The 27796-nt window shown below is 33.4% G+C and overlaps 2 protein-coding genes across 2 annotated transcripts; both read right to left on the bottom strand.

The window, feature by feature from the left end:
- Window positions 1-27796, bottom strand: LOC116430890 (uncharacterized). Its single transcript, XM_076367837.1, has 17 exons — window positions 27636-27796; window positions 24153-24680; window positions 23185-23556; window positions 22618-22802; window positions 21485-21773; window positions 20333-20510; window positions 13905-14272; window positions 9550-10077; window positions 8582-8953; window positions 8015-8199; window positions 6998-7286; window positions 5628-5804; window positions 3080-3607; window positions 2527-2901; window positions 1789-1973; window positions 831-1119; window positions 1-346 (listed from the first exon to the last, which is right to left on the bottom strand). Exons 2-17 carry the CDS (start codon window positions 24667-24669, stop codon window positions 180-182), a joined length of 5004 nt encoding a protein of 1667 aa, XP_076223952.1. The 5' UTR covers window positions 24670-24680; window positions 27636-27796; the 3' UTR covers window positions 1-179.
- On the bottom strand, window positions 15996-18524 carry LOC116434115 (cytochrome P450 6k1). Its single transcript, XM_076367851.1, has 5 exons — window positions 18412-18524; window positions 17859-18233; window positions 17121-17305; window positions 16164-16452; window positions 15996-16066 (listed from the first exon to the last, which is right to left on the bottom strand). Exons 1-5 carry the CDS (start codon window positions 18473-18475, stop codon window positions 16011-16013), a joined length of 969 nt encoding a protein of 322 aa, XP_076223966.1. The 5' UTR covers window positions 18476-18524; the 3' UTR covers window positions 15996-16010.

Genomic DNA, 27796 nt, shown 5'->3' with positions numbered 1-27796 from the left:
TATCATTGTTTCTTTTAATAAAGATGAAGTATTCATAAATGAATCAAATTATTTTCTTGTTTCTAGCAAAAGACTGTTCAAAATATCGATTTCTAGGACACGTATCAATTTTATGAAAACTGTAGCATTCGAATTCTGCACAACTATCGATATCACAGACGATTGAAGCAGCTACTGAACTAATTAATCTTCCGAACGTGCAAGGGTATATCGTCTAACGATGTGGTAAATATTGCTTTTGGGTTCAAAGCCAACGGAATAGTCGTTTCTTTGCAAGGAGACACCTCGTATTTGCTCAGAATTTGGATTAAGCCAAGCTTTGATTGCATGAGACCCAATCGGAGTCCTGAAACAGAATACATTATGGTTCTATAATACTATTGATAAATTATCATTCATAGTTATAATTATGGTTCTCCAGAAGACTAAAAGAGTCCGACAACTGTGTAATAGGAACAAATTGTTTAAAGTATCGAAAGTATCGAAATATTATTACATTATATTACTGAAATATTGTTATATTATATCATTGAAATATTATTATATTATAATAAATGAAGAGGAGAGAGGGAGTGAGCGTTTCATCCGGGATCTACCGGTAGACTCGTCAATAAGGCAGTCAGGTAGACCCGTGCCTTAGACGTTGAGACGAGTGTTAAAGTTTTAGAGGATGCTCCTTATAAATTAAGTCGGGTCTGGCTAGAAGCGAGCAAGGCATAGGTGCACTGGCCTTCTATTGACACAGTACAGGAAAATGTCGCTTTTTTATTTATAATAGTTATAAATAATAATTATCAACACCAAGCCACATTGATAGAGAAGTTACGAACCGATACAAACGCGAGGTCCTTCGCCGAATGGTAAGTGAGTGAAAGCTGGCCTCGTTTTCTTCCTTTCCTCACTGAATCTCATGGGGTCGTATTTCTCCGGTTCAGGGAAATATTCTGGATCATAGTGCAGGCCCATCATAGATATGTATACTGGAGTACCTTCCTCAATCACCAAATCAGAATTGGGAATCTTATAATCGGTGGTTACGACACGATCCACAAATGCTACCGGTGGATACTTGCGAAGGGTTTCTGAGACAACCATATGAAGGTACGGCAGTGTCGTAATCTGTGAAAGAGACGTGCTTACTTCATACATCTTCAACATATAAGGATGTTAAGGGTTCTTTCCAGCGTAATGGCAAAAAAACCAATCCCTGGGAATTTATTGACAACGTTTTTTAAATATATATACTGCTTGTATTTCAAGTCACAGTACAGTAACGAAATCTGTAAAAAAATTTGTTCTGCTACTAGAATGAAGTAAAAATGTTTACAATAACAAAATAGTAATGTTTAGAGGAAATAGTTCCATTTTTTCAGGAAGCGATCCTTCATTTCTAAGTAAGTTTCAAACTTCTAATTTTTCAGTAGGAAAAGGAGAATTACTTAAAGTCATATTAAAGGTACTATCCTATTATGTCATAATGATGTCAAATTTCAACATTATCAGTACCATTGATGATGGCCATTTACAAAAAGGAAAATTACGATTAAATTCCGTAGTACAGAATAATAAAAATAAAAATTTGTGAAGTTTCAGTACTTACGGTGTTTTCTAGAAAAACTCTTCAATTCGTGACGAGCAGACAGTCAAGAATAAAAACTTATTAAATGCCACATACTATAAATCTCGTTTGTTTAGTGACACTATCGACAAATCGTGTCATATTCATAGGTCCCACAAATCACGTCCGTTTCATTAATTAATCAGTGATATGTAAACTGTAATACATACCAATTCATAGGTAATTTTTCCATCGGTTTCCTTGAGGGCTTCCCGGATTTCCTTCCTCAAAGTTGTTTGTATTTCTTCATTCAATGCGAGCTCGTAAAGCGAAAAGGATATAGTGGTAGAAGAAGTTTCAAAACCGGCAGTAAAGAAAATTGCAGCCTGCGCCACTAAATCGTCGCCATTGAATGCTGTAACGGGAATCGAATAAAATTACATTGATACTGAAAATACAAGTCTAAAGCACTCGAAAATTACAAGCATACATTGTTTCTCTCATTAGTATCATGAAGTCACTAAATTAAGTAAATAAATGTTTGGCGTCTAATAATCTTGAGAATATTTCTTTTCACCCACCATTGCGAGAATACAATTATGACAATTCTGGATAAACTAGTCTATTGTTTCATCTCAAATTGATTGTAAATATTTGTAAGCGAGTAATTGTAAACCTTTATAATATTTTTTCTACACTTTCAGTAACATATAAAAATTGGAATTTCTGTATTATTCGACTTGCTTGTTCGGATGTAAGGAACATTTCTTAAGGAAACTAATGGTCGCATGACTTAAAATTTAAAAACTATAATATAAACTCATATTATATTTTACACATTCATGTATGCTGCGAATGAATATAACTTAAATAATCTGGTTTTAAAAAACAAGTTACATTCGAGAATAAAGCAAATTTTGTAGTATCTAGGTATCTGAAAGGAATAAAATGCTGCAGAAATATCTTACTGAATCCGCCAAGATCGCCTTGATTTTCGTGAGCTCGTTGCATTTCAATCAGAATATCGATAAGATCGTTCCTTTTTTCCCCTGATGCCATACGTTCATTGACTATATCCCAAAAAATGGACCGAAGGAAAACGCTGCCTTCTTTGCTAAAGAATCTAGCACCAGTGTATTTAGTTAAGGACGGCATGAAAAATATGTGAAAAAGTTCGATGGAACGTATAAAATCGTTGAAATCGAACATTTTTCTGGCGAATTGTCGGAACGGTGCTTCGCTATCTTCCAATGAATTTACTCGCAGACCAAACACGGTGCTGCCGATCATATCGGTAGTAAAGCTAGCACATACTTCTTTTAGCTTCAATACCTTACCGTTATCTGAAAAATATATTCAAGCAATTCCATTGTATTGGAGAGTTTGTTATTTGTAGGAGACAGTTTTTTTATAATATTAACCCTATACAAAATCTTCACCACGAATCCAACACCGTACTCTAAGTTAACGGGTCGAAGAGAAATATATTTGCCGATGTACTTACACTGCATGAATACTTACCCATAGTTTCCTTCTCAAGATACCGATCCAGATCTTCAGCGATAACAAGCATTAAATCCAACATTTTCTTCAGTTTTACATTAGAAAAAATTGGCGTCAATTTGGACCTTAGAATCTTCCAGCTTGGATTCTTTATCAAGGCAACGTTCGCGTATCCAAGCCGGTCCTTCACATTCGGCGATACATATCTATTACAGAACACGTTGAAGTCCTTCACGAAGATATGCTTCAGAAGTTCAGGATCTCGTGCAAGCAAGAAAGGTTTGTTAAAAATATAGAATCCTACGTAAGGTGACCCCTTTCCTTTATTGTACAGTTGCCTAAGATATTCCGAACCTGATAGCTTGAGTAAAAGGCAGTCTTTAAAGTTTCCAAAGAATGGTGTCGTTGGAAATTGCAGGACACCTCGTTTTTCCCAGTATTTATATTTCCTAGTTACAAACAGGTATGCACTGATCAGAAGAGTCGAGAAGATGAGAATGCCATCTAACACCCAGTGTGAGGTGAGGAGTACCATTTTTAAGAGACCTGATTCGTAAAAATGATTATTAGAAAAAAGTCTAATTTTAAACTAACGATTAATACAAAATTTGTCATGTGTAAGATATAAGAATACATATATCAATGTCACGATATTGTTAAATATATCCTTTTTAGAATAAAAATTAAAAAGCTAGCAGTTTCTTATGTTGTCTAATAAAAATTACAGTATAAAGAAATCGTAACTTCCAAGAAAATATGGTATGGCTCGAATTTCTGGAAAAGGTTATGAATCCCTATTTATATGCAAAGAATAATTAATGATTAACAATAATTTATTTAATATTTTTATAACCTAATACTCCGTGATAGTCTCACGGGTACTTACGTATCGTAGCTTTTATTTATTTTATAATAGTATAAAATTTTCACACTGCGTTTCAACATTCATTTCCAGATAAGGATAGCGGCTTTGGCTTATATAGCCTTTTGTTTATCTCGTCCATAAATTTCTTCAGGAGTGCTCATAAATTATTAATTGTATTTACATTAAGTTATTTTACCGACCATTTTATAATTCATATGCTCTTTGTTGTAAGTAATCCACAATATTTCTAGTTTTACGACAACTACCCTATCATGTTGAAAAAGAATGGTCCCATTTTTTGAAGCATTGTTCCAGGCTCCGTATTGAAATGTCTTCCAAAGCACAAATGTATATTGGATCAATCAAATGAAGTTTAAATGTATTATCTACAATTGTCTACATTTTGCATTTGCCAGTGTCATTTACACTCGCCACTATTGAGATATAATGAAAATAGAATCTGAGGAAGAAGAATGAAACCGGTGTTAAGGATCTATACCTTCTTCGTTTGTTTTTGTGAAACGAGCGGATTATTTACTGTTGACTTTTACATGAAAGGACGGTTCAATAAATGTGCAAGTAAATTAAAATTCTGAGAAGTCTCGTAAAGTTGACGATTTGCTTGGTGTATATTGCATCCTAAGTTCACAATGTGACCACCCAATTATGTAGGAATAACTTTAGAATTTTTAATATAAATTATAGTTTGTAAGATACAAACGTTCCGAGTATTTAATAGAATTTTCAAGTTTCATTTTATTTCCACAGTAGCAGAGGCGATAAATATTAAAATACCCAATAATATATATATATAATACACCATTCGTAGTTTAATGCGTAGAAATTTACAACTAAATATGTTAATATAGTTTATGACAATTAAATTACAGATATCCATGTACATAGGTGCAATGTGTCCAAATACGCAAAATACATACACGTCATACTCTTATGCAAATATATTTCAAAGCGAATTGTTATAAATGTCTAAGTGTCTTATATGTGTATTCATATAAGAGAGTAAAAAATTGACCTGGACCTTCATTTTCGGAATTAATCTTTTTATTGCAATGTATTATGCTTATTATGCGCAGCAAGGGCTCAAAAGTATCACGGAGTGAAACTGAATTGCTTTTTTGGAAGAAATGTTAAGTTTCTACAAATTTTTAAAATCACTTCATGTGTAATGTGCTTATATTCTGCAATCAAGTGCAGTAAAAACTGTATTTATCAATTATAACTGTATTCATAACTGTATTTATTTATGCAGTAGAATCAGTATTATAAATTCCTATTTTCTTTAATCTTCTTTAACTACCTTCCTGCTTAATCAAATAACTAAACAACGAAGTAGAATATTCAATTATTAATACAATTGTTAATACAGTTCGCCTATAATTGGAGGAATTCTGGGGAATTAAAATTTCCATCGTGTATTTTTATAAGTTTATCTATTATTTTCTGTCTATAATTCTTCTTCTTTATTCTCCCCCCGATTCAGCAGTTAAATATAATTTAAAATATATTTTACAATATCTCTTTGCTGTACCATGACCTTTCCGGAATTGATCCATAATACTTGTACATAAAAAGTCGAGCATTACTATAATGCATTTTATAAAAGGGATATTAAATTATTATTCAATTATACAAGTAATATAACGGTTCTGTACAAATTTATAAAGACATTTAAGGTGGTTTAACCAGCTGCTGTATTGATCTTCCGGACATTCAAGTATATTCCTCCTAACGCTGTCTTGGTGAGTCCTTTCGGATTTGTAACCATAGGGATTGGCGTTTTCTCGCAAGGTGACACTTCATACTTGCTCAACACTTTGATTACACCCAGCTTCGATTGCAGAAGACCCATTCGAAGTCCTGAAACATCGTGAAATGAAAGTAACCAGTTAAATAATTGGTTAGAGAATAAAAGTAAATAAATTGGACCGTAAATTTTTCTACATATGAAGAACAACAAGGGGAAGGACGAAAATTAGAAGCTGATTGGCTTGATAATGCAGGAATTTATATAATGTTAAATGAACGGAAGAAGGCACAGAAGTTTAAATCATATCTTAAAACCTGTCAGTTGATCGGTCGCCATACGTATAGTGTTAATAAAGTAATTACTTAGATATTAGGTAGCGCAAAAAGTTCGTGCAATTTTGTTGTTAGTAATGAATTGAAGTTCAATTTTAACCAATGTTTCACTAGTTTAATGAAGGAAATTAATATTAGTGTGTATGTATGTATGTCGCTAGTTGTAAATTTTAATTCAGCAACCTCTACGAAGTTTTTCTGGCACCTATTAGTAATATTGTATTCGTAATACAATAATGGTACCTAAGAAAATTTAGGTTATATATCATATTAACACATTGAGCGCCGGCGACGTAAGAGACATTTAAAGCCTGAGCGGCGGCAACGTATCGGCCACTGAGCCCAAACGCCAGTTTCATTCGCTTGTATCTGATCAATGAGTAGCCAAGAAAAATATTCAAAACATTATACATTTTCGAAAAATAGTATATTTTAATTGTATATTCGTCATATTCAGAAATGGAAATCCAGAAATCCGCATTATTGCTGGGCCGGCGCTCAAGCGATAGACTCAGAATCCCGCGTTTTCACGGGGCCGACGCTCAAACGACATACTTCGAATCCCACGTTTTCACGGAACCGGCGCTCAATGTGTTAAAGAAGACAACGGATTATATTCTAAAAGAATGATATTTAATCACTACTATATATTCCACTATCAAATATTAGTACGGCAAAGAATATTACTCCAGTATATTGTTAACATCAACAATGTGAAGCGAAAAATATAGTTTCCAAATCGTAAAGTTAATATTATTATTAGATGAGTTATTAAGAAATTATACTACTAGTTATTAATATTATAAGATTGTAGATATATTAATAGACTATTATTAAAGTAGACAATAAGTTATCTGTCATCTTTTAAATGACACAAATGTATACAATATTCAGTGGGTGAGGTAATGAGATTTTTGAAGGAATGTCCTAATAACATTGAAAGAACAAAGATATTTTAAGAAATTACTAACCGATACAGATGTGCGGTCCTTCGCCGAAGGGGAAGTAAGTGTAAGCTGGCCTCGTTTTCTTCACTTCGTCACTGAATCTCATGGGATCGAATTTCTCCGGTTCAGGGAAATATTCTGGGTCATAGTGCATCCCTGTCATAGAAATGTACACTGGAGTACCTTTCTCAATCACCAAATCAGAATTGGGGACTTTATAGTCGGTCGATGCGACTCGATCCAGAAATCCTAGCGGTGGATGCTTGCGAAGGGTTTCTGAAACTACCATGTCAAGGTATGGCAGTGTCACAATCTGTAAGAAAGATACGTCTCCTTTATACATACTGTAAAATATACAGGTTTATTAATTATGTTAGATACAGTTTGTATAATAAAGTATTCGGAGGTCTCAGTTTATATAATACAAAAATCAGTACAGGATTCTTTTCAAAACAATTCAAGGTTTTCATAAAGTGAAAATTGACATAATACTTAGTTTTTTGTATTATTCATTCTAAATTTATACATATTATCTATAACAGAAAAGGCAAGGTCAATGATAACTATCATTAATTATTCATTACTTAGTTGCTTGCTTCAGACGTAATAATCGGGACAAAACTAGAGTGCTCGAATGTGTTCTTATTATTTAGTACTCAATCCCTGTTTTACTACTGTTAATTCCTGATAACTTGATTACATATTTGTGTAATACCATGAAATGATTACATATTTGTGTAATACCAATGAAAGTTACTTGAGTAATCTAAAGCTTCATTTCATCAAACTCTGTAATTTTACTGCGATTGAGAATCACTCTTCAGTGCGAAACGTTAAATTCACATGTATTAGATTTTAAATTACATTTTGATTATCCTACTACGACATAAGTGTGACCGTTGCAAATTTAATGTGCAACAACGTATGAGAAACGTAGTGTAAATGTTACATAACCGGTTATATCATAATGATTAATTTTGCAAGTCAGATACACTTTACAGATTAGTGAACGATCTGTAAACTATAAGTTATATAACATACCATATCATACGTAATTTTTCCACCAGTTTCCTCAAGTGCTTTCAGTATTTCTTCCCGCAAAGTTTTTTGTACTTCTAAGTTCAACGCCATCTCGTAAAGAGTGAAAGACATTGTGGTAGAGGAAGTTTCGAAGCCACCACTAAAGAAAACAGCCGCCTGCGACACCAAATCATCGCCACTGAATTCTGTAACACGAATTAAACGAAACCTGATTAATACAGAAAACATATAGAAAGATCGAAAATATTACTACTTGATCATAATGATATATAATGCCTTGACGTTGCAGCTAAGTAAACACATCGAAGATGCGGACTATTTCTTTTTATATTAAATACATAATTCATTTACCTTTTAAAGAATACGAGTATTCTAATCTTTTCCTAATATTTTTTATTCTTATTCTGAGTACACTTTTCATCTCAGAATTAACGGATAGAAAATAATAGAAACAATTGAATGAAGCATTACTGACTTTTAAATAATCAATTTAATAAATAAATAGTTTAATTGTCCATAACGTATACAACAAATAAGAATGATTAAATTATTAAAATAACTACTTACTGAAACCTTCGATTTCTTCCTGATCTCCGTACTTTTGCTTAAGTTCAATCAGAAGGTCGATGAGATCGTTCCTTTTTTCTCCCGATGCCATTCGTTCGTCGATCACTTGCCAGAAAACAGTACGAAGGAAATTGCTGGCTTCCTTGCCAAAGAATTTAGCGCCAGTGTATTTGGTTAAGTGCGGCATAAAGCATATTATTAGGAACTCCATGCCACGGAATACGTTGTAGTCGAAAATTTTTCTACCATAACGACGGAACGCTGCATTCTGATCGTGCACAGAATTCACTCGTAAGCCAAACGCAGTGCTGCCGATCAGGTCCGTGGTGAAATTAGCGCAAAGTTCTTTCATTTCCATCACCTTATCCTGATCTGCGTAAAATTTTCAACAATATGACTACTAACATTTATAGAAAATATTCCGGAATAAAATAGTTGAAACATTAAAATTAAGTTTTTACTTGTTTTCTATTTTGTGCAATGTATACTTGAAAATACGCAGTTGAAAAAAAGTTTGTACCGAGTGATATATCATAATAAATGTAAATATTCTAATATTTCTATGAATTGGGATCTAATAACCTTATCCAATAGTAAGTCAGAATGTTTTATTAATCATTCTAGAAATTTTATAAATCATGAAAAACACGTATGTATTTTATATATGATTAAGAATTAAATTTTTGTTCGCGACGTTATTTATTTACAACTGTAATGTATTAAGATATATCAAAATATACCACGTCCTTAACAGTAAATATTCGTTAACAAAACAATAAAAAACCATGACAGCTTACTCTTTGAAAGATAAATTAATTAAAAATAATTTAATAAATAAATAAATGAGCGTGTAATTATTATGCGTTGTTAATTACATAATCCTAAAAAGCCGCGCATATTAAAAATATTAAGCGACAATTATTAATATTAGCCTCATTTATTACATAAGCCTTATAAACTATACCAACCTAAATTTTGTTTCTCAAGGTACAGATCCAATTCATCAGCGACCATATTCATCAATTCGAACATTTTCTTCAATTTCCCGGAAGTGAAAATGGGTGTCAGCTTTGACCTTAATACCTTCCAGCCAGGATTTTTCATTAAGATCACATTCGCGTATCCCAGTCGATCGTTTACATCCGCACATGCGTATCTGTCACTGAATACGTTGAAGTCTTTCACCAAGATATTCTTCACAAGCTCAGGATCCCGAGCTAGCAAGAATGGTTTGTCGAAAATATAGAATCCCACATAAGGTAATCCTTTGCCATTGTCGTACAGTTTCTTCGCGAAATCCGAAGCCGATTGTTTAAGTAAAAGACAATCCTTAAAATTTCCAATGAATGGCGTCGGTGGAAATTCCAGGACGCCCCTTTTAGCCCAGTATCTAAATTTTCTGGTTGCATACAAGTATGCAGCGATGAGAAGCGACGAGAGAATAAGGATGCCATCTAGACCCCAATATGGGGTGATGAGTGCCATTTTGGAAGCACCTGATGGATAAAAATTATTTTTTTTATTTAAATCGCAAGTAATTCCTGCAATTTGTCCTGTGGAACATTTCTTAGAATCAATTATCGTTAGAAGGGTCTTATGGATGTGCTAATTTTATTATATTAATACTGTCACAAAAATTAAAAATGTTTAATAAGTAATGAAAATTGGTTCTTAGAAACACAGTGCGACAATTACGAAACAATTATACACAGTGTCCTCTAAACGGTGACTTCTGTATTGGAAGTATGATCCTACATGAACTTTTTGCTAATTTAAAAACGTCTTTTTGAAAAAAAATAAGTGCGAATATTTGTTGCGTGTACTTGGATACAATATAGTTAGTAAAATGTGCACAGCCAAGAATAAAGAGATTATGCAATGCATAATACAACTTATTTACGGGTTGTCTTGTTTTTTAAAATATTGAATCTGAATATTTTTCGCCTGTGATTAATCACATGTGGGTGTGCTAAATATTGAAATTGTATGTTTTAGAGGACGTAGTTTCAGAGAAGCAGATCTTATTCTATATTTTTGACATAATTTTTCTCAAAACAAATGTCCATTATCGTTATTCGTAATTCAATATTAATTATGGCACCGTTCTTTATCAAAATTAGTCAGAAATACATGCATATATATTATTCAAAGTGTTAATCTCGAGTTTTTCGAAAAGAAGGTGACCATTACAAGTACAGTATATCCTCTGTACAGTCAAACCAGTTTGAAATGCATCACCAATGACATGTTGCTTGTTGCATTATGAACCAACGTAAAGAAATAACGTAAGCGCAATGCATGGCAGAATGATAAGAAACCTGAATTTCTCTTCTGAGTAATGAAGGAAAATTTGATAATATACTTGCTATAAGAAAACTGTTACACACACGATAAATAACATACTGTTAGAAACATGCAATAGTATCGACAATATTAATTTCTTTAATAAACAATCATTTTTAAGGTTAATATATTTACTCTTCAGAAGTGAAAGTCTCTAAAGTTGCACTGATTATAAGCACTAAATTGCGCACAATGTTCCACGAGCACGAACAGTGTTCGTATGTTAACGAACTGCGTGATTTGACATCAGTGAAGAAGTCCCTCTTTATTAAACGGCATATTTAGTGACGTATAAATTTTTCGTACAGGGGAACCGATAATGCGATAATTTAGCATAAAGTTATAAGGTGAAGCTTATCTAAAAAAGGTCAAATACTCTTGACTTTTAAATGAAATAAGCAGATACTAAAGACTGTGGATCAGAGTATTATAATTCATTAATTTATATTCTTCGTAAAGAATATTTTTTGACATAGATAGGTAATGTAATACAAAATTTGTAAAATTGAAGGTCCATTTCCTTAAAATCGACAAAGCCAGACCGATATATTAATAAAATATAAGAATAAACATGTAGTACTGCGCGAAATACGAATATTTCATTTTACGAAAACTTACATTCTGAGTCCAATATTTCCATCTCAACCATTAATGCGACATATCAACTTTCGTAATTTAATTACGTTTTTTCACAATATGGAAGTAAACTAAATATTACATTTTTAATTTTTGCAACTAGATAACTGAAGTGTAACCAAGGATATGCATAGAAGGAAAGCTCAACATTTATTTAAAAAAGGGAATTCTTAAACAACTGTGACGATGATAAAATATATTGTAATTACTATGTATAAATAATTAAAAACAATGTAAGTATGCTTGGTTCATAACAGACATTAAGTGAAAGTGGTGTTTTAAACTAGCGTATGGTGATGTATTGTAATACTGACACTTCTATGTTGTTAGTATGATATAAACTTCCAGAATATCTACATTGTTCGATTTTTGTCTAATTATTATCCTATACACAATATTTTTAACATGTTGTTACATAAATAACATGACAGGTTAGTATCATTGTTTCTTTTAATAAAGATGAAGAATTCATAAATGAATTAAATTGTTTTCTTGCTTCTAGCAAAAAGTTGTTAAAAATATCGATTTCTACGACACCTGTCCATTTTATGAAAACTGTTGCATTCGTATTCTGCACAACTATCGATATCACAGACGATTTAAGCAGCCACTGAACTAACTAATCTTCCGAACGTACAAGTGTATGTCATTTAGCGCTGTGGTAAATATTGCTTTTGGGTTCATAGCCAACGGACTAATTGTTTCTTTGCAAGGAGACACCTCGTATTTGCTCACAATTTGTGTAATGTCTAGAGCAGCACGCTTTATTCGGACCATGCCGCGTGAAGACTGCTGTCGCAGGACGGCTACAAAAATGTCTCTGTGGACAACAAATGAAACACGCGCCGGTCCACCATACATTGTGTACATGTGAATATCCTACAATCCTCCGCACTTAATTTGGCTTATAACCTAAAAATTTCTCGCGTTTTCTTAATTCGCATTGAACGGCGTGGAACAATCGCCGGAAGAGTGGACGCTGGCTTTTGCGAAGCGTCCGCCTTAACATTAGAAGTGTTCGCATTAATGTCACATATGTACATTATTTGACTGTGGCATCGCAACAGGTCCGTTTACAGATTTCGATTCTTCAACGATCTCCTTTTGAGTTACAACGTCGGTTTTACTTTCTAAACTTGACTTCTACTGAAATGACTTTAATTCCATTTGTAACAAAATTTTAATACGTAAAATCATTATCAGCTTCTTTTTCAACCGTATTTTTAGTTCGTTGGACGTAACGTGATAAGAAATTTGCGCTCCCATTATCCTTCCCCTAAATAAATCTGATTTCATAGTCGTACCCCAACAAAAATACGCTCCAGCGTTGTACACGTGACGCTGCCACTTGTGGCAATCCCTTTTTCTTCCCGAAAATGAAAGTTAATGGTCTGTGATCTGTTTCCAAAAGAAAATGTCTTCCATAACCAAATTAATGGAATTTTTTGACCCCGAAAACCAATCCCAATGCTTCCCGATCTTGCTGCGAATAATCTGTTTCAGCCTTGGTTAAAGTACGCGAAGCGAAAGCACCTGGGCGTTCAATATTACCCTCAAGAACATACGACAAAACTGCACCAATTCCGAATCGTGAAGCGTCCGTTGTGATTTTTAGTGGCAATTTCTCGTCGTAAAGCATTAAAGCTTCACACGAAGTGAGACTCTTTTTTGCCTCCATGAATGCCCTTTTGCATTCCGGAGTGCATTTCCATTTTTTATCTTTTTGCAGTAATTTATAAAGCGGATGAATCATTGATGAATAATTTCTGATAAATTTAGAATAATAATTAATCATTTCCAAAAAGGACTGCAATTCAACCACCGAGTTTGGTTCTTTAATTTTCAAAATCGCCTCAATCCTCTCATTCGATACTTGAATACCCTTTTGACTCAATTTGTACCACAGAAAATTTACTCCATCCACCGCGAATTTACATTTCGTTTTATTCAATTTCAATCCCGCTTCTTTTAAACGGCGTAAAACTTCTCTTAACCGCTTATCATGTTTTTTTTGTTTCCCCCGTTATCAGAATATCGTCGAAAAATCCAACAACCCCTTCAATTCCCACAAGTAGCTTTTCAATTTCCCTTTGAAACAAACCGAGGGCAGAGGAAATTCCGAAACTTAACCTTTTGCAAACAAATAACACCTTATGAGTTGAAATCGTGGTAAAAGGTCGAGACTCCTCCTCTAATTCCACTTGCTGATACACTTGAGACATATCAATTTTCGTTATTGCTAGTCCGGGTTTAATATTTGCAAATAAATCCTAAATTCGCAGAACAGGATATCTATCGGTTTTTAGGTTAGGATTTAAAGTGACCTTATAATCTCCGCACATACGGATTTGACCATTGCTTTTCAAAACTGGCACTATCAGCGTTGCCCAATCACTACTTTCCACCGGTGCTAAAATTCCCTCATTAACTAACCTACCCAACTCGGTTTCGATTTTTTCTCGCATAGCGTACGGCACTGGACGTGGTTTTAGAAAAACTGGTATCGCATTTTCCTTTAAATGTAATTTCAATTTACCTTTTGTATATTTGCCTAACTCATCTGAAAATACGTCGTCGAATTCCCTCAAAATATAATCCACACTGCAATTCCCGCTATTTCCTATTTTTATGGTTTTTACACTTTCCTGTTTTCCTTCTTTCAAAATGTTCATACTTGATAACCAATCTCGGCCAATTATTGGCAAACTTGTGCTAGGCAAGACAAATAATTATAACTTATGACATTTATTATTGTGCTTAACCTCGACTATCAGAATACCGCAAGGTACAATAGGGTCGCCCGAATAGCTTTTGAACTTTCGATTGGTTCTATGCAACGTCGCTTTACTTAATACCGAATTCTCAAAAAACTTCGCGGAAATTGCGGATATCGGTGAATCCGTGTCTATTTCGAACGTTATTTCATTATTCTCTACATTTAACATTATCTCATAAGGCATAACATTGTTAATATTCTCGCTCGATTCTTCCGCGATTCGAAAAACCTTATCCCAATTATCATTTAAATCTTCGCACTCAGATAAGAAATTTTGGTTATTCGCGTTTCGCTTTTGCCTTTTTCCCTTAAAATTTTCCGCGCCTTTATTTCCGTTTCCCGGCCTTTTCGTTTTGCGAACCCTCGTGAGATGTTCTATTTTATTACATTTATTGCATTTATAATCGCGAAATCTACAATTTGAAGCAACATGATTGTCTTTACCGCAACGAAAACATTCTTTCTTGCCTTGATTATTATTACGATTATCCCATGATGATCGCGATCCGCCCAGTTTCGTCTTTCTATTGTCGGAGATGTGGTTGACGGTTGCTTGGCCCACGTTCCGGTCTATTCCGTTTTGTGAATACCTGCTGCGCCTCGGTTCGCCGATTTGAATGCTGTGGCCATCTCTGTCACCTTGTTGAAGTTAAGTCTTTTCTCCGCAGTAGACGTTTTTGCAATGCTTTTGCTCGGAGTCCCCACACAAATTAGTCTCGCATGCTGTCTTGTTGATCTTCCCCAAAATTGCAATGCGTTGAGACTCTCTTCAATTATTCTATGAAGGCTTTTATATCCTCGTCGTCCCGTTGCCGACATTGTTTAAATATGTAGCGCTCGAGAATCACATTTGGTGTAGGTTCCGTGTGTTTTTTCATTATCGTCAACAATTCAGCGAATTGTTGTGCGAATTCAGTGAATCGTATTAGACATCGTTTGCCAAAAAATACTGTTCCAACCTCTCGAACCATATTGTCCAATTTTCATTCTTAATGTACTCGTTTGTCGAGCCAATTGCCGTCGCCATTTTTGGTATTTCTTGATTTCCGTTATTTCTCTGAGCTTTTTGAATCACGATCCTCGGTCCCACTTTGTTCACCGATTCACTAATATTTCACTGTATATCCTCGTCGCCAACTGTAATGTCTACAGCAGCACGCTTTATTCGGACCATATCCGCGTAAAGACTGCCATCGCAGGACGGCTACAAAAATATCTCTGAGGACAACAAATGAAACACGCGTCGATCGCGGGCACGTCGGTCCACCATACATTGTGTACATGTGAATATCCTACAATTTGGATTAAATCAAGTTTTGATTGCATGAGACCCAATCGGAGTCCTGAAACAGAATACATTATGGATTTATAATACTATTGATAAATTATCATTCATAGTTATAATTATGGTTCTCCAGAAGACTAAAAGAGTCCGACAACTGTGTAATAGGAACAAATTGTTTAAAGTATCGAAAGTATCGAAATATTATTACATTATATTACTGAAATATTGTTATATTATATCATTGAAATATTATTATATTATAATAAATGAAGAGGAGAGAGGGAGTGAGCGTTTCATCCGGGATCTACCGGTAGACTCGTCAATAAGGCAGTCAGGTAGACCCGTGCCTTAGACGTTGAGACGAGTGTTAAAGTTTTAGAGGATGCTCCTTATAAATTAAGTCGGGTCTGGCTAGAAGCGAGCAAGGCATAGGTGCACTGGCCTTCTATTGACACAGTACAGGAAAATGTCGCTTTTTTATTTATAATAGTTATAAATAATAATTATCAACACCAAGCCACATTGATAGAGAAGTTACGAACCGATACAAACGCGAGGTCCTTCGCCGAATGGTAAGTGAGTGAAAGCTGGCCTCGTTTTCTTCCTTTCCTCACTGAATCTCATGGGGTCGTATTTCTCCGGTTCAGGGAAATATTCTGGATCATAGTGCAGGCCCATCATAGATATGTATACTGGAGTACCTTCCTCAATCACCAAATCAGAATTGGGAATCTTATAATCGGTGGTTACGACACGATCCACAAATGCTACCGGTGGATACTTGCGAAGGGTTTCTGAGACAACCATATGAAGGTACGGCAGTGTCGTAATCTGTGAAAGAGACGTGCTTACTTCATACATCTTCAACATATAAGGATGTTAAGGGTTCTTTCCAGCGTAATGGCAAAAAACCAATCCCTGGGAATTTATTGACAACGTTTTTTAAATATATATACTGCTTGTATTTCAAGTCACAGTACAGTAACGAAATCTGTAAAAAAATTTGTTCTGCTACTAGAATGAAGTAAAAATGTTTACAATAACAAAATAGTAATGTTTAGAGGAAATAGTTCCATTTTTTCAGGAAGCGATCCTTCATTTCTAAGTAAGTTTCAAACTTCTAATTTTTCAGTAGGAAAAGGAGAATTACTTAAAGTCATATTAAAGGTACTATCCTATTATGTCATAATGATGTCAAATTTCAACATTATCAGTACCATTGATGATGGCCATTTACAAAAAGGAAAATTACGATTAAATTCCGTAGTACAGAATAATAAAAATAAAAATTTGTGAAGTTTCAGTACTTACGGTGTTTTCTAGAAAAACTCTTCAATTCGTGACGAGCAGACAGTCAAGAATAAAAACTTATTAAATGCCACATACTATAAATCTCGTTTGTTTAGTGACACTATCGACAAATCGTGTCATATTCATAGGTCCCACAAATCACGTCCGTTTCATTAATTAATCAGTGATATGTAAACTGTAATACATACCAATTCATAGGTAATTTTTCCATCGGTTTCCTTGAGGGCTTCCCGGATTTCCTTCCTCAAAGTTGTTTGTATTTCTTCATTCAATGCGAGCTCGTAAAGCGAAAAGGATATAGTGGTAGAAGAAGTTTCAAAACCGGCAGTAAAGAAAATTGCAGCCTGCGCCACTAAATCGTCGCCATTGAATGCTGTAACGGGAATCGAATAAAATTACATTGATACTGAAAATACAAGTCTAAAGCACTCGAAAATTACAAGCATACATTGTTTCTCTCATTAGTATCATGAAGTCACTAAATTAAGTAAATAAATGTTTGGCGTCTAATAATCTTGAGAATATTTCTTTTCACCCACCATTGCGAGAATACAATTATGACAATTCTGGATAAACTAGTCTATTGTTTCATCTCAAATTGATTGTAAATATTTGTAAGCGAGTAATTGTAAACCTTTATAATATTTTTTCTACACTTTCAGTAACATATAAAAATTGGAATTTCTGTATTATTCGACTTGCTTGTTCGGATGTAAGGAACATTTCTTAAGGAAACTAATGGTCGCATGACTTAAAATTTAAAAACTATAATATAAACTCATATTATATTTTACACATTCATGTATGCTGCGAATGAATATAACTTAAATAATCTGGTTTTAAAAAACAAGTTACATTCGAGAATAAAGCAAATTTTGTAGTATCTAGGTATCTGAAAGGAATAAAATGCTGCAGAAATATCTTACTGAATCCGCCAAGATCGCCTTGATTTTCGTGAGCTCGTTGCATTTCAATCAGAATATCGATAAGATCGTTCCTTTTTTCCCCTGATGCCATACGTTCATTGACTATATCCCAAAAAATGGACCGAAGGAAAACGCTGCCTTCTTTGCTAAAGAATCTAGCACCAGTGTATTTAGTTAAGGACGGCATGAAAAATATGTGAAAAAGTTCGATGGAACGTATAAAATCGTTGAAATCGAACATTTTTCTGGCGAATTGTCGGAACGGTGCTTCGCTATCTTCCAATGAATTTACTCGCAGACCAAACACGGTGCTGCCGATCATATCGGTAGTAAAGCTAGCACATACTTCTTTTAGCTTCAATACCTTACCGTTATCTGAAAAATATATTCAAGCAATTCCATTGTATTGGAGAGTTTGTTATTTGTAGGAGACAGTTTTTTTATAATATTAACCCTATACAAAATCTTCACCACGAATCCAACACCGTACTCTAAGTTAACGGGTCGAAGAGAAATATATTTGCCGATGTACTTACACTGCATGAATACTTACCCATAGTTTCCTTCTCAAGATACCGATCCAGATCTTCAGCGATAACAAGCATTAAATCCAACATTTTCTTCAGTTTTACATTAGAAAAAATTGGAGTCAATTTGGACCTTAGAATCTTCCAGCTTGGATTCTTTATCAACGTTCGCGTATCCAAACCGGTCCTTCACATTCGGCGATACATATCTATTACAGAACACGTTGAAGTCCTTCACGAAGATATGCTTCAGAAGTTCAGGATCTCGTGCAAGCAAGAAAGGTTTGTTAGAAATATAGAATCCTACGTAAGGTGACCCCTTTCCTTTATTGTACAGTTGCCTAAGATATTCCGAACCTGATAGTTTGAGTAAAAGGCAGTCTTTAATGTTTCAAATGAATGGTGTCGTTGGAAATTGCAGGACACCTCGTTTTTCCTAGTATTTATTTTTCCTAGTTACACGTAGGTATGCGCTGATCAGAAGGGTTGAAAAGATGAGAATGCCATCTAGCCCCCAGTACGAGGTGAGGAGTGCCACTTTCGTATCTGTTTATTTCATTTGAAAGTCAAGAGTATTTTTCCTGTTTTTAGATAAGCTTCCCCTTATAATCGCATGCTAAATTATCACATTATTGGTTCATTCGTTCAAAATATCTTCTTCGATAAATAAAAATTTTTAATCTTCCCCTCTGATGAAATAAATAGATACTAAAGTCTTTAGATAAGAGTATTATGATTCAGTAATTTATATTCTTCCACAAAATTACGAAAATTGTAATGTTGGTTCTTAAAATTACAAATAAATTTTTAATTATAATTATTCTTATTATTAAACTTTAAATTATAATTATAATTAGAAAGCAAACGATAACTATCTAACAGTAAAGAACATTTTTTGAAATACATAGGTAATGTAATGGGGCGCATAGTCACGGCTCTGAATAGCCGTGGCCAGCGAGCGATGGCCTTGTAGCGCCAAAGCTATTCACAGAGATTTTCTTAACCTGTCCGAAAGAAAAGCCGTTCTCGCGCTTTCTGCAAGGGAGTTCCTCTTCAGAAATGTTTGCCGAATCCAATGCCGCATAGCAAATTCATACCAGCCAAACCACTTTTCGTAGAAATGTAGCAGAAGTGCGTATAAAGTATGTGCATCTACCCTTTTTTAAAATTTTATCATCATTTACGAGCATTTAATGATACGCAATATTCAAAATCTGTATAGCTACATATTCGGGCAACTATCCCCTATTTTTTACGACAAATTTTAACTACCTATCGTTAGTAGTTTTCTTATATGTGTATTCATAAAAGAGATTAAAAAACTGACCTGGACCTTCATTTTCGGAATTAATCTTTTTATTGCAATGTATTGTGCTTATTATATGCAGCAAAGGCTCAAAAGTATTACGGAATGAAACTCAAGTGTTTTTTTGGAAAAAAGGTTATGTTTCTACAAATTTTTAAAATCACTTCATGTGTAATGTGCTTATATTCTGCAATCAAGTGCAGTAAAAACTGTATTTATTGTCAGATATAGATATCGTAGAATCAGTATTATAAATTCCTATTTTCTTTAACCAAATAATTAAACAACGAAGTGAAATATTCAATTATTAATACAATTGTTAATACAGTTCGCCTGTAATTGGAGGAATTCTGGGGAATTAAAATTTGCATCGTGCATTTTTATAAGTTTATCTATTGTTTTCTGTCTTTAACTTTTCTTCTTTACTTTCACCTCGATTCAGCAATTAAATACAATTTAAAATATATTTTACAACATCTCTTTGCTGTACCATGACCTTTCCGGAATTGATCCATAATACTTGTATATAAAAAGTCGAGCATTACTATAATGCATTTTATAAAAGGGATATTAAATTATTATTCAATTATACAAGTAATATAACAGTTTTGTACAAATTTATAAAGATATTTAAGGTAATTTAACCAGCTGCAGTATTGATCTTCCGGACATTCAAGTATATTCCGTCTAAGGCTGTTGTGGTGAGTCCTTTCGGATCTGTAACCATAGGAATTCTCGTTTTCTCGCAAGGTGAGAGTTCATACTTGCTCAACACTTTGATTACACCCAGCTTCGATTGCAGAAGACCCATTCGAAGTCCTGAAACATCGTGAAATGAAAGTAACCAGTTAAATAATTGGTTAGAGAATAAAAGTAAACAAATTGGACCGTAAATTTTTCTACATACGAAGAACAACAAGAGGAAGGACGAAAATTAGAAGCTGATTGGCTTGATAATGCAGGAATTTATATAATGTTAAATGAACGGAAGAAGGCACAGAAGTTTAAATCATATCTTAAAACCTGTCAGTTGATCGGTCGCCATACGTATAGTGTTAATAAAGTAATTACTTAGATATTAGGTAGCGCAAAAAGTTCGTGCAATTTTGTTGTTAGTAATGAATTGAAGTTCAATTTTAACCAATGTTTCACTAATTTAATGAAGGAAATTAATATTAGTGTGTATGTATGTATCTCTATTCCTGGCATCTATTAGTAATGTTGTATTCGTAATATAATAATGGTTCCTAAGAAAATCCATTTGTTCTATGTTCCTAGCTCGTTTACAGGAAACGAAACAAAAGTAATTTTCTTCGTGCATATACAGTACATAAGTACGTGTCGAATACAATCTTATCGTCACATTTAATTACATGATTCGAAGATAATGATAATCACTGTAGGTTATATATCATTTTAAAGAAGCCAACGGATTATATTCTAAAAGAATGATATTTTATCACTGATATATATTCCATTATCAAAAATTAGTGCGGCAACGAATATTACAACAGTATATTGTTAACATCAACAATGTGAAGCGAAAAATATAATTTCCAAATCGTAAAGTTAATGTTATTATTAGATTAGTTATTAAGAGATTGTACTAATAGTTATTGATATTATAAGACTGTGGATATATTAATAGACTATTATTAAAGTAGACAATAAGTTATCTTTCAGCTTTGAAATGACACAAAGGTATACAATATTCAGTGGGTGAGGTAATGAGATTTTTGAAGGAATGTCCTAATAACATTGAAAGAACAAAGATATTTTAAGAAATCACTAACCGATACAGATGTGCGGTCCTTCGCCGAAGGGGAAGTAAGTGAAAGCTGGCCTCGTTTTCTTCACTTCGTCACTGAATCTCATGGGATCGAATTTCTCCGGTTCAGGGAAATATTCTGGGTCATAGTGTATCCCTGTCATAGATATGTACACTGGAGTACCTTTCTCAATCACCAAATCAGAATTGGGGACTTTATAGTCGGTTGATGCGACTCGATCCAGAAATCCTAGCGGTGGATACTTGCGAAGGGTTTCTGAAACTACCATGTCAAGGTATGGTAGTGTCATAATCTGTAAGAAAGATACGTCTCCTTTATACATGCTGTAAAATATACAGGTTTATTAATTATGTTAGATACAGTTTGTACAATAAAGTATTCAGAGGTCTTAGTTTATATAATACAAAAATCACTACAGGATTCTTTTCAAAACAATTCAAGGTTTTCAGTCAAAACATTATTCCAATAAAAAAAAGGTAGGTACAATTACTTTAAATATTGAAATGAAAGTATTTTATAGCTATTGCCAACTGCTGTAAAATACATGTACCATGCATTTTCAGACAGAAAGAGTTCAAAGATAAAAGCACCTGCTTCTGAAAACTGACATGGTGCTTAGTTTCTTCGTAGTATTTATTCTATATTTACCCATATTATCAACAACAGAAAAGGCAAGGTCAATGATAGTTGTCATTAATTATTCATTACTTAGTTGCTTGCTTCAAACGTAATGATCGGGACAAAACTAGAGTGCTCGAATAAGTTCGTATTATGAAGTACTCAATCTCTGTTTTACTTCTGTTAATTCCTGATAACTTGATTACATATTTGTGCAATACCAATGAACGTTACTTGAGTAATCTAAAGCTTCATTTCATCAAGCTCTATAATTTTACTGCGATTGAGAATCACTCTTCAGTGCGAAACGTTAAATTCACATGTATTAGATTTTAAATTACATTTTGTTTATCCTATTATGACATAAGTGTGACCGTTGCAAATTTAATGTGCAACAACGTATGAGAAACGTAGTGTAAATGTTACATAACCGGTTATATCATAATGATTAATTTTGCAAGTCAGATACACTTTACAGATTAGTGAACGATCTGTAAACTATAAGTTATATAACATACCATATCATACGTAATTTTTCCACCAGTTTCCTCAAGTGCTTTCAGTATTTCTTCCCGCAAAGTTTTTTGTACTTCTAAGTTCAACGCCATCTCGTAAAGAGTGAAAGACATTGTGGTAGAGGAAGTTTCGAAGCCACCACTAAAGAAAACAGCCGCCTGCGACACCAAATCATCGCCACTGAATTCTGTAACACGAATTAAACGAAACCTGATTAATACAGAAAACATATAGAAAGATCGAAAATATTACTACTTGATCATAATGATATATAATGCCTTGACGTTGCAGCTAAGTAAACACATCGAAGATGCGGACTATTTCTTTTTATATTAAATACATAATTCATTTGCCTTTTAAAGAATACGAGTATTCTATTCTTTTCCTAATATTTTTTATTCTTATTCTGAGTACAATTTTCATCTCAGAATTAACGGATAGAAAATAATAGAAACAATTGAATGAAGCATTACTGACTTTTAAATAATCAATTTAATAAATAAATAGTTTAATTGTCCATAACGTATACAACAAATAAGAATGATTCAATTATTAAAATAACTACTTACTAAAACCTTCGAATTCTTCCTGATCTCCGTACTTTTGCTTAAGTTCAATCAGAAGGTCGATGAGATCGTTCCTTTTTTCTCCCGATGCCATTCGTTCGTCGATCACTTGCCAGAAAACAGTACGAAGGAAATTGCTGGCTTCCTTGCCAAAGAATTTAGCGCCAGTGTATTTGGTTAAGTGCGGCATAAAGAATATTATTAGGAACTCCATGCCACGGAATATGTTGTAGTCGAAAATTTTTCTACCATAACGACGGAACGCTGCATTGTGATCGTGCACAGAATTCACTCGTAAGCCAAACGCAGTGCTGCCGATGAGGTCCGTGGTGAAATTAGCGCAAAGTTCTTTCATTTCCATCACCTTATCATGATCTGCGTAAAATTTTCAACAATATGACTACTAACATTTATAGAAAATATTCCGGAATAAAATAGTTGAAACATTAAAATTAAGTTTTTACTTGTTTTCTATTTTGTGCAATGTATACTTGAAAATACGCAGTTGAAAAAAAGTTTGTACCGAGTAATATATCATAATAAATGTAAATATTCTAATATTTCTATGAATTGGGATCTAATAACCTTATCCAATAGTAAGTCAGAATGTTTTATTAATCATTCTAGAAATTTTATAAATCATGAAAAACACGTATGTATTTTATATATGATTAAGAATTAAATTTTTGTTCGCGACGTTATTTATTTACAACTGTAATGTATTAAGATATATCAAAATATACCACGTCCTTAACAGTAAATATTCGTTAACAAAACAATAAAAAACCATGACAGCTTACTCTTTGAAAGATAAATTAATTAAAAATAATTTAATAAATAAATAAATGAGCGTGTAATTATTATGCGTTGTTAATTACATAATCCTAAAAAGCCGCGCATATTAAAAATATTAAGCGACAATTATTAATATTAGCCTCATTTATTACATAAGCCTTATAAACTATACCAACCTAAATTTTGTTTCTCAAGGTACAGATCCAATTCATCAGCGACCATATTCATCAATTCGAACATTTTCTTCAATTTCCCGGAAGTGAAAATGGGTGTCAGCTTTGCCCTTAATACCTTCCAGCCAGGATTCTTCATTAAGAACACGTTCGCGTATCCCAGTCGATCGGTTACATCCGTAGATGCGTGTCTGTCATTGAATACGTTGAAGTCTTTCACCAAGATATTCTTCACAAGCTCAGGATCCCGAGCTAGCAAGAATGGTTTGTCGAAAATATAGAATCCCACATAAGGTAATCCTTTGCCATTGTCGTACAGTTTCTTCACGAAATCCGAAGCTGATTTTTTAAGTAAAAGACAATCCTTAAAATTTCCAATGAATGGCGTCGGTGGAAATTCCAGGACGCCCCTTTTAGCCCAGTATCTAAATTTTCTGGTTGCATACAAGTATGCAGCGATGAGAAGCGACGAGAGGATAAGGATGCCATCTAGACCCCAATATGGGGTGATGAGTGCCATTTTGGAAGCACCTGATGGATAAAAATTATTTTTTTTATTTAAATCGCAAGTAATTCCTGCAATTTGTCCTGTGGAACATTTCTTAGAATCAATTATCGTTAGAAGGGTCTTATGGATGTGCTAATTTTATTATATTAATACTGTCACAAAAATTAAAAATGTTTAATAAGTAATGAAAATTGGTTCTTAGAAACACAGTGCGACAATTACGAAACAATTATACACAGTGTCCTCTAAACGGTGACTTCTGTATTGGAAGTATGATCCTACATGAACTTTTTGCTAATTTAAAAACGTCTTTTTGAAAAAAAGTAAGTGCGAATATTTGTTGCGTGTACTTGGATATAATACAGTTAGTAAAATGTGCACAGCCAAGAATAAAGAGATTATGCAATGCATAATACAACTTATTTATGGGTTGTCTTGTTTTTTAAAATATCGAATCTGAATATTTTTCGTCTGTGATTAATTACGAACCAACGTAAAGAAATAACGTAAGCGCAATGCATGGCGAAATGATAAGGAACCTGAATTTCTCTTCTGAGTAATGAAGCAAAATTTGATAATACGCTTGCTATAAGAAAGCTGTTACACACACGATAAACAACATACTGTTACGAACATGAAACAGTATCGAAAATATTGATTTTTCTAATAAAGAATCATTTATGTTTACAATAACATGAGGTTATTATATTTACCCTTTAAAAGTCTCTATAGTTACACTGATTATAAGCACTAAATTGTGCACAATGTTCTATGAGCACGGACAACGTTCGTATGCTACCGAACTGTGTGATCGTACTCCAGTGTAAGTACCCCACTTTGCTGAACGCAATATTTAATCTCTATTTATCGAAGATAATATTTTGAACAAATGAACCGATAATGTGATAATGGGACATACAGTTATAAAAAGTTGCTTATCTGCAAATGAACAAATGATCTTTTATCTTCTAATGGACCCAAGCATGCACTAATGTCTGTAGATAAGAGTGTTATCGTTTTTTAATTTGTATTCTTCCACAGAATTACGAAACTTGTTCTATTGTTTAGAAAAGTAAGGGGTCAATTTTATTTAAATTGTTGAAAAATGTGGTAATACCAGAAAAAAATTACTGAATAGATGATGACTTTATCTTGCAATAAGGTAATTCCTCCATTCGTAAATTGAAATCGTAATAAACCATATAGAAAAAAATATTTAGTTGATACTTTTCGTCTTCAAATCTCTATTGAATTGTAGGACTTAATTTAAAAAAATAACAGTTACTTTTGATTCACGAACGTAGAAAAACAAATATAAAGCCTGTCATTACTTGATTAATTCCACATTTATCTGTATTAGAAAATTACTTTTTTATTATTCATTGTTGAATTTTTGATAACTTATTTTGGATGTGAGTCGTTTATAGTATAAAAAAATATAAAGTTTTATCGAGAAAGCTAAATTATTATACTAACTTTAGTATAATATTATTATTATAATAACTTTGACTATTTACTATTTAGTTGTATTATATATTTCTAAATTTCCATTGACCATTACAAATTTTCAGATAATTTAGTTCCAAGCAATATTAAATAAATAATACATGTAATATGCTACTACATTATTATCATAAAATGATTGTAAAATAATTATGTGTAGTGACACCGAGAGAACCTAGAAAGTGAAAATGAAACATCTGAGGACAGATGTTCGGTCAGGAATGGCCGAGTGTAGTATCTAGAATATTTATTGTAGAAATTAGACAATTTCGAGTGGCTGAAAGAATGCGAGGAAGAGTGTCTGGAACTGAGCGACTGAACCGTGAGAAAAGTGTGTACGTGACTGCGTGAATTTTGACTATGGACGAAAGATGCGAGTGAGAAGGGTGCAAAGGTGAGAAAGACAGAGCGAATGGGGGTGTGTGTTAAAAGCGAGTGGAAATGCGTGCATGAGGACATTTTGGTGAGCGACAGCGGAGAAGAACATTTTTGGTGCGAGAGTCGTGTGTTGTATTTTTTACGTGTTGTCCGTATTGTTTTCTTTATCTTATTAAATATATATTGTTTTCCTAATTCTCTTTTTACTGAAGATCCACATTTTCAATATCATCTAATAGTAAACCACCACTATATATATTTAAGGAAAGCTTGAATAAAGTAATGATTCAAATATTTCTTAAATTTTCAAGCATTAAAAGATTTTCTAAATTAACATATTATTGACCTTTGAAAGAATTGAAAGATATAAAAAAAGTAACGCTCTAAACAAGTTTTATATTATTACACAGCCATTAATATTTCCATGAACTTTTCTTACATTTTGTACGTGCCTTTATACTACAATTCGGATGTGTATATCTTGCTAACAGTTAACCAAAAAATTTAATTTCTATTGGTTTGAAAACGACTGAATGTCAGCTTCAGAAACATGGAGTAGACACTATAAGGTTCTATTTAAGAATTATAATGTGTCCTTTGCAGAACATTTCACGATCACTTCATCGTCCAATACCTCCAATCATAATATGTAACACTTCACTGCAATTTTCTTTTAGCATATTTTTTCATATCACTCATATTTTTCGAGATAATTCGATGTTCTTAATTCGGTTACAACACATTTCTGTTGAGACAAAATCAACTTTTATCTCGAACACCTTTTAAGATTTCGACCCATGTTCACTATGGTTCTTTTACTTGAATTAATTAGTTCTATACGCCCTTTCATTTGTATACTAAAATTGTTGAACATATATTTTATAAATATACCACTTTTCCTAGCAAGTTTTGATAAGATTACTTTCCGATCAAATGATTGGATTTTTAAAATCTTGAATTCCCACATACCAGTTGCATTTATTACGTTGAAGAGCCGGTTATGACGAAGTAGAAAGTAATCCAGAAATTGTCAACATACACTATTTCTAAATGCAAATTATATAAAAAAACATATATTTACAATTTGTAACATTTACCAGCTATTCACAGAGGGAGACGATTGTTCGATGATACAGAGCAGCGATCATGTGCTCACGGCGTCTTCAGTGGCAGTTCACAAACTGTGGGTAAAACGATTTGACCATTAATTATAACGTTATATACGTAACCATATATATGGTTATCCCCGCTTTGGACA

The sequence above is a fragment of the Nomia melanderi genome, chromosome 5 (genome assembly GCF_051020985.1).
Source record: "Nomia melanderi isolate GNS246 chromosome 5, iyNomMela1, whole genome shotgun sequence".
Lineage (NCBI taxonomy): Eukaryota > Metazoa > Arthropoda > Insecta > Hymenoptera > Halictidae > Nomia > Nomia melanderi.
Note: the sequence above shows the minus strand (reverse complement) of the source record. Positions and strands in the feature narration are given on the sequence as shown.